Source organism: Haliotis cracherodii, unplaced genomic scaffold (genome assembly GCF_022045235.1).
Source record: "Haliotis cracherodii isolate W230 unplaced genomic scaffold, xgHalCrac1.p SCAF_4, whole genome shotgun sequence".
NCBI lineage: Eukaryota > Metazoa > Mollusca > Gastropoda > Lepetellida > Haliotidae > Haliotis > Haliotis cracherodii.
This window is the reverse complement of record NW_027266297.1, coordinates 69355146-69363608: the sequence shown is the minus strand read 5'-3', so window position 1 is coordinate 69363608 and position 8463 is coordinate 69355146. Positions and strand designations below refer to the sequence as shown.

The 8463-nt window shown below is 48.1% G+C and overlaps 1 protein-coding gene across 1 annotated transcript; it reads left to right on the top strand.

Annotated features, from left to right (window-relative positions):
- The first annotated feature begins 4912 nt into the window (after positions 1-4912).
- On the top strand, positions 4913-7674 carry LOC139479632 (uncharacterized). The gene is made up of 3 exons (XM_071262474.1): positions 4913-5091; positions 6511-6969; positions 7356-7674. Exons 1-3 carry the CDS (start codon positions 4913-4915, stop codon positions 7672-7674), a joined length of 957 nt encoding a protein of 318 aa, XP_071118575.1.
- The last annotated feature ends 789 nt before the right edge of the window (positions 7675-8463 follow it).

The following is an 8463-nucleotide window of genomic DNA, read 5'->3' as shown; positions in this document are numbered from 1 at the left end:
TGTTGGTTTAACATGTGTAGTCTCGCTTGTGTTACAACTGTGTGGTTCCTACTGTGGGTTTAACATGTGTAGTCTCGCTTGTGTTACAACTGTGTGGTTCCTACTGTGGGTTTAACATGTGTAGTCTCGCTTGTGTTACAGCTGTGTGGTTCCTACTGTGGGTTTAACATGTATAGTCTCGCTTGTGTTACAACTGTGTGGTTCCTACTGTGGGTTTAACATGTATAGTCTCGCTTGTGTTACAACTGTGTGGTTCCTACTGTGGGTTTAACATGTATAGTCTCGCTTGTGTTACAACTGTGTGGTTCCTACTGTGGGTTTAACATGTATAGTCTCGCTTGTGTTACAACTGTGTGGTTCCTACTGTGGGTTTAACATGTATAGTCTCGCTTGTGTTACAACTGTGTGGTTCCTACTGTGGGTTTAACATGTTTAGTCTCGCTTGTGTTACAACTGTGTGGTTCCTACTGTGGGTTTAACATGTATAGTCTCGCTTGTGTTACAACTGTGTGGTTCCTACTGTGGGTTTAACATGTGTAGTCTCGCTTGTGTTACAGCTGTGTTGTACCTACTGTGGGTTTAACATGTATAGTCTCGCTTGTGTTACAGCTGTGTGGTTCCTACTGTGGGTTTAACATGTATAGTCTCGCTTGTGTTACAACTGTGTGGTTCCTACTGTGGGTTTAACATGTGTAGTCTCGCTTGTGTTACAGCTGTGTGGTTCCTAATGTGGGTTTAACATGTATAGTCTCGCTTGTGTTACAACTGTGTGGTTCCTACTGTGGGTTTAACATGTATAGTCTCGCTTGTGTTACAACTGTGTGGTTCCTACTGTGGGTTTAACATGTGTAGTCTCGCTTGTGTTACAACTGTGTGGTTCCTACTGTGGGTTTAACATGTATAGTCTCGCTTGTGTTACAACTGTGTGGTTCCTACTGTGGGTTTAACATGTATAGTCTCGCTTGTGTTACAACTGTGTGGTTCCTACTGTGGGTTTAACATGTGTAGTCTCGCTTGTGTTACAGCTGTGTGGTTCCTACTGTGGGTTTAACATGTATAGTCTCGCTTGTGTTACAACTGTGTGGTTCCTACTGTGGGTTTAACATGTGTAGTCTCGCTTGTGTTACAGCTGTGTGGTTCCTAATGTGGGTTTAACATGTATAGTCTCGCTTGTGTTACAACTGTGTGGTTCCTACTGTGGGTTTAACATGTATAGTCTCGCTTGTGTTACAACTGTGTGGTTCCTACTGTGGGTTTAACATGTGTAGTCTCGCTTGTGTTACAACTGTGTGGTTCCTACTGTGGGTTTAACATGTATAGTCTCGCTTGTGTTACAACTGTGTGGTTCCTACTGTGGGTTTAACATGTGTAGTTTCGCTTGTGTTACAACTGTGTGGTTCCTACTGTGGGTTTAACATGTATAGTCTCGCTTGTGTTACAACTGTGTGGTTCCTACTGTGGGTTTAACATGTGTAGTCTCGCTTGTGTTACAGCTGTGTGGTTCCTACTGTGGGTTTAACATGTGTAGTCTCGCTTGTGTTACAACTGTGTGGTTCCTACTGTGGGTTTAACATGTGTAGTCTCGCTTGTGTTACAGCTGTGTGGTTCCTACTGTGGGTTTAACATGTGTAGTCTCGCTTGCGTTACAGCTGTGTGGTGAGAACACATTGCTCAAAGCTGAGTGTTTGGTATCCGAGAACAGCTAACTACTACGCTAGGTAACCTGAGGTGAGGTGAAATAGAATTTAACGTCGCCTCCAATATATATAGCGATGCGCGTGTGCGTGTGCGTGCGTGTGTGTGTTCATAATATGCCGCGGTTTAACATGAATACTCCCTCCACTCCCTCCGAACCGACAATTCCTTGTTTTAGCCATAAGCGCTAGGCAGGGTAACAACAAGTACCATATTTTAACGTCTTTTGGTATAACTCGGCCGGGGATCGAACCCAAACGTTCCGCTCTCGGAGGCGGTCGGGTAGCCTAATGGTTAAAGCGTTCGCTCGTCACGCCGAAGACCCGGGTTCGAATCCCGATATGGGTACAATGTGTGAAGCCCATCTCTGGTGTCCCCCGCCGTGATATTGCTGGAATATTGCTGAAAGTGGCGTAGAACCAAACTCACTCACTCACTCGCTCTCGGGGCAGACGTTCTACCACACAGGTAACTTTAAAGCTCGTGCCAAATTGGCAACAGAACGACCGGTTCTCACCCCCTCCGCGCACACCCCCCCCCCCCCTCCTCCGCGCACCTGATACGACATATGATAACGTGAGAACTCATCCTGCATAGCCGGGGGCGTGGGGTAGCCAAGTGGTTAAAGCGTTCACTCGCCACGCCGAAGGCCAGTGTTCGATTCCTCACATGGGTACAATGTGTAAAGCTCATTTCTGGTGTCCCGGGCGGTGATATTGATGGCAAATTACGTATGGCGGCGTAAAACCATACTCACTCATCCTGGCCGTACACGAATGCAGTGATCTCCCGATCGAGTATTTGTGGGATGAACTTGATCGTCGTGTTCGACGTCAAATGAACCGTCCTCAAAGTGTTGCAGATCCCTCTCTGATCCGGGGCGCTCGGGTAGCCTAGCGGTTCAAGCGTTCGCTCGTCACGCCGAAGACCCTTGTTCGAATCCCGTCATGGGTACAATGTGTGAAGACCATTTCTGGTGTCCCCCGCCGTGATTTTGCTGGAATATTGCTAAAAGCGGCGTAAAACCCAAACTCACTCACTCACTCCTCTCTGATCCCCAGCCTGCGTGTGACAATGCCCCGTCTCAAGGCAGCTGACCATGAATGTCCACTCCATATTGACTGCACTGTCCCCTGTATCGTTGGACGATTGTATGACGTCACGTGCACATTGTCTTGTGCATATAGTCTCCCTGACGAATGTTATTCGGTTGCAGGGGCGGTCGGGTAGCCTAGTGGTTAAAGCGTTCGCTCGTCACGCCGAAGACCCGGGTTCGATTCCCGACATGGGTACAATGTGTGAAGCCCATTTCTGGTGTCCCCCACCGTGATATTGCTGGAATAATGCTAAAAGCAGCGTAAAACCATACTCACTCACTCACTATTCGGTTGCGTGCATTGATCACCTCATCTCGTGTCATGACACGAATTTCAGTTATAATCTGCTATGCGCGACTTTTGCCGCTCAGTATTACATGTGTATATTCAAGCTATCATTGGTAGGTGTACATTACAAGTATCGTCCTGCACCGTTCTCACAAAGCATCTTGTAACGCCACCACCTCGGTAGGAGTGTGAGTTGGATTTAACGCCGCTTTTAACAGTATTACAGTTATATCGCGGCGTGTCAGCTTAATGTGGGAGGAAAGCCCGAAGTGATGCAAGTCTCAGACATTTACCACTTCCGTGAAACCCACGAGCACAGGTATGGTGCTGACAAACCTAGAAACATAATTGGGGCGAACCGGGATTCGAACCCACAATCATAGGTTTCTGGTGTGCTCAAGGGACGCAACCCTGCACAGCAAATCGCTGCGCCTCAGACGACTGGGCCACTCGTGTCCTTACCTCGGTAGGAGCAAGATAAAGATAGAGCTTTAAAAACTCCATATGTAATTTGTCTTTATAATCTGAAATCAATTATCGCTAACACTAAGATCACTTTATAATGACCTTGATTGTGATGTATAATCCTACTTTTGTAAATACGGACGCGACCTGCAGTCACAAAAACACACAATATGTTTTGAAAGCGTTATTGCAACATAACTGAACACATTATTTGGCTGTTGTGGAGACGATTACGTAGGAGGCACCCGACGAGCAAGACGTTATATCTAGTAATTATATCTAGTTATATCTAGTATTGTTTGGGATTTCTAACGGTACAGCTGCCGCTGTCATTTGGGCCGATGGCTTACTCCGCTTGGGAAACACGGACCCAAAGACGCCGAACTTCAGGGGTGTTGTGTGTGAATGTTGTCGCATGGTGCACGTGCATCGCGAGAAGTATTGCACGTGCGGACTCCTGAACCAAGAGTAACTTAACTGTCCCCTGTGAAGATCGTATCACTGACATTTAACAGCTGCTATTTTGAACATGGTGTGTGGGCACACTCCACTCGATACCCTTTGAGATATATACACATCTATCACGAGTTAAATTTATGTTAACAATAATACTGTCTGCGGAGGTTGAAATTGCTTCGTCAAGTGGCGATGAATTTGTAGAGCCAATTACATAAAATAACAAACATTTTGGTAAAATCATAAAACATACCTTGCAATTTGAACAAATGTTATAATGTCTATCATAAAAAATATATTATATCATTGTCTTTTCTGCATGCACGCTTCATATTCTTGCACATCAGTATCATTAAAAACTTTAAAGGAAGCAGAGTAGGACAACGCTAATTACATTTCAATCCGTCAATTTGGAACAAAACGCGGGGCTCTGCAACTTATATGTACATTATGTCAATTACATCTCGTCATTGAGGAAACAAGGAACAGAAATGCGCCAATCTTGATTTGAACACACGAACAGCGGATCCTGGTAGCTAAGGGGCGCAACTCTGTATAGCGAACCTTACTTCAGTGTTCATAGGGATTATACTTTCAGATTTGGCGCTTGTAACATTGAATAGTTTTATAAACTGACGGTCCAAAGAAACTTTAAAAATTGCAAAAATGAAATAAAATTGAAAAAATTTAAAAACACAAGTTTAAACAAGTTCAATGCAAAACACATCGTCCAAACACAACCATGCTCTATGGAGAAAGTGATACACGTCAACGACGTTTTTTTTGTACAAAAAACGAAAAAGTGAAAAACACGTGCCGCTTGAGCAGCCGAAACTACACGTGCAATAAGTGTATATAAATGATACGGACGGCATGTCAGACATTCACGCTGATAAATAAACACCGGAGAAATGCCACGACTGACACCCGAACAACGCGAGCGGGTCCTGGGTATGATACAGATGGGAGCTATAACTTCTGGTTGCTTCCATGCTGCTGTAACTAACCTGATGCAATGTTACAGACAGAACGGGCAGACATCAGACAAGCCAACAGGCAGACGTAGGGTAACTACGCTCAATGAAGACCGGTATATGCGTACATTGCATCTTCGGAATTGATTCCTGACAGTGAGGACATCAGCGACGAACGCCTGTCAGCGACAGACAGTGTCACGGCGACCTAAGGCCAGGAATAGGGGCAAGCAGATTTTACAGAAGACAGTTATTGACAACGAAACATCGTCGTCAGAGATTGAGATGGGCCCAGACTGTACGTTGTTGGCAGCGACGTGACTTGCAGAGGGTCGTCTTCACTACTGAAAGCCGGTACTGTCTGATCAAAGCTGATGGAAGACCGCGTGTTTACTTGAAGGGGAGAACGAACGGCGGCATGTTGCGTTTGTTACCCAAGCTGTCCATACTGTTACCCAAGCTGTCCATACTGTTACCCAAGCTGTCCATACTGTTACCCAAGCTGTCCATACTGTTACCTAATCTGTCCATGCTGTTACCCAAGCTGTCCATACTGTTACCCAAGCTGTCCATACTGTTACCCAAGCTGTCCAAACTGTGTAAACCCCGTCAGTGTAACGCCCCTCTCTTCAGTGTAACCCCGACACCCTCGGTGTAACCCCCCCGACACCTTCAATGCAACCCCGACACCCTCAGTGTACTTCCTCATCACGAGGTGATACAAATGGAATACTGTTCAAAGCGGCGTTAAAAACCAACTCACTCACTCATGGAGGCACGTAGCGTATACAAAACTGGAGAAGTATTGACCACGCACCTACTGCTCCCCATCTGGCCTGTCACTGTCAAGACCCCGAATTACACTCTAACGATAATCTCCATCGCCTCCATCTGCAGTGTCTGAAACAGATAGGTATCACGTCCCTCTCATTAACTCCCCTCCCCAGTCTGTGTGAGGATCTCCACCGGTTGGGGCGGCTTTCAGGCATTGCTATTGATTTCTGCAGCGAGACAGCTAATTCTGCTAGTGACATTGGGCCAGTGCTCTGCTAGTTTCGTTACTTCCAGCACCCTGGCGTTCCATCAGTGCCCGTGACGTGTGACTGACACCCAGGAGTAGATACAACACCGTCACCGAAAAAACACACATTTGTCCACTGGCGAGTCGGAGCACCCTCAGTGTAACCCCCGACACATTCCGCTGTAAGCCCCGACACACTAAGTGTAACCCCCGACACATTCCGCTGTAACCCGCGACACACTCACTGTAACCCCCGACACACTCCGCTGTAAGCCCCGACACACTCCGCTGTAAGCCCCGACGCCCTCAGTGTAACCCCCGACACCCTCAATGTAACCCCCGACACCCCTCAGTGTAACCCCCGACACCCTCAGTGTTAACCCCCTCAGTGTAACCCCTGACACCCCAGTGTAACCCCGACACCTTCAGTGTAATCCCCGACACCCTCAGTGTAATCCCCGACACACTCAGTGTAGCCCCCGACACCCTCAGTGTAATCCCCGACACCCCTCAGTGTAACCCCCGACACCCTCAGTGTAATCCCCGACACACTCAGTGTAACCCCCGACACCCTCAGTGTAATCCCCGACACCCCTCAGTGTAACCCCCGACACCCTCAGTGTAACCCCGACACCCTCAGTATAATCCCCGACACCCTCAGTGCAACCCCTGACACCACTCAGTCTAACCCCGACACCCTCAGTGTAACCCCTGACACCCCTATATGTGTAAACCCCCTCAGTTTCAACCCTGACACCCTCAGTGTAACCCCCGACACCACTCAGTCTAACCCCGACACCCTCAGTGTAGCCCCCGACACCCTCAGTGTAAACCCCCTCAGTGTAACACCCCTCAGTGTAAACCCCCTCAGTTTCCACCCTGACACCCTCAGTGTAACCCCCGACACCTTCATTGTAACCCCCTCTCTTCAGTGTAACCCCAACACCTTCAATGCAACCCCGACATCCTCAGTGTAACCCCCCTCCCCTCAGTGTAAGCCCGACACCTTCAATGTAACCCCGACACCATCAGTGGTCACCGAAGATCCACATATTTGTCCACTGGCGAGTCGGGTCACCCTCAGTGTAAGCCCCGACACACTCAGTGTAACCCCCGACACATTCCGCTGTAACCCCCGACACACTCACTGTAACCCCCGACACACTCCGCTGTAAGCCCCGACACACTCCGCTGTAAGCCCCGACACCCTCAGTGTAACCCCCGACACCCTCAATGTAACCCCCGACACCCCTCAGTGTAACCCCGACACCTTCAGTGTAATCCCGACACCCTCAGTGTAATCCCCGACACACTCACTGTAATCCCCGACACCCTCAGTGTAACCCCTGACACCCTCAGTGTAATCCCCGACACCCTCAGTGCAACCCCTGACACCACTCAGTCTAACCCCGACACCCTCAGTGTAACCCCTGACACCCCTATGTGTAAACCCCCTCAGTGTAGCCCCCGACACCCTCAGTGTAAAACCCCTCAGTGTAAACCCCTCAGTGTAACACCCCTCAGTGTAAACCCCCTCAGTTTCAACCCTGACACCCTCAGTGTAACCCCCGACACCTTCAGTGTAACCCCCTCTCTTCAGTGTAACCCCGACACCTTCAATGCAACCCCGACACCCCTCGGTGTAACTCCCCTCTCTTCCATGCAACCCTCAGTGTAACCCCCGACACCCTCAATGTAACCCCCGACACCTTCAGTGTAACCCCGACACCTTCAATGCAACCCCGACACCCCTCGGTGTAACTCCCCTCTCTTCAGTGTAACCCCGACACCTTCAATGCAACCCCGACACCCTCAGTGTAACCCCCCTCCCCTCAGTGTAAGCCCGACACCTTCAATGTAACCCCGACACCATCAGTGTAACCCCCCTCACCTTCAATGCAACCCCGACACCCTCAGTGTAACCCCCCTCCCCTCAGTGTAAGCCCGACACCCCTCACACCGACTCCAACGTGTTAAGCAATGCAGCGGAGAGACTTCAGTGTCAAATCTAATCGTTGTAGCTGATTTCGCTGTCTCTAACATCAAAGCATCGAACATACTGAAACAATACACCACATTGGCCTGTATTATGCTTTGTTTGTTTGGGGTAATAAACAACAGACTCCTCATGAACAGTTCATCAGCTTCGTATGGCGAACTCAGAAACTATCAAATCCAGTCTTATTCATGATCGCTTCTGATGGCACTCAACTTGAAATAATCACTAAGGGATCAACCAATTGATATTCTGGGGCGTGGGGACCTAGGAATGTGTATGGAGACAGATATCTTTTCAGCTACACATGCAAAACAAGATATTTTCTTAATTAAAACTATGAGCCAAAATATGTTGTTTTCTGCAAAAGAAAGACCAATGTATTTTTTGTGCCGGACAATTTCTTCGTTTTTTCAACAGTCTGAAGGATAGTTAGTTTTTTCAAGAATTGTCGGGGACAATTTATTATGT

What these genes read in the sequence shown, in the direction of transcription:
- LOC139479632 (XM_071262474.1), top strand. Translation starts at nt 4,913, where the DNA reads ATGCCACGACTGACACCCGAACAACGCGAGCGGGTCCTGGGTATGATA. An exon ending in ACTACGCTCAATGAAGACCG is followed by an intron (nt 5,092 to 6,510) that starts GTATATGCGTAC and finishes GACACCCCTCAG; the next exon opens with TGTAACCCCCGACACCCTCA. An exon ending in GCAACCCCGACATCCTCAGT is followed by an intron (nt 6,970 to 7,355) that starts GTAACCCCCCTC and finishes TGACACCCTCAG; the next exon opens with TGTAATCCCCGACACCCTCA.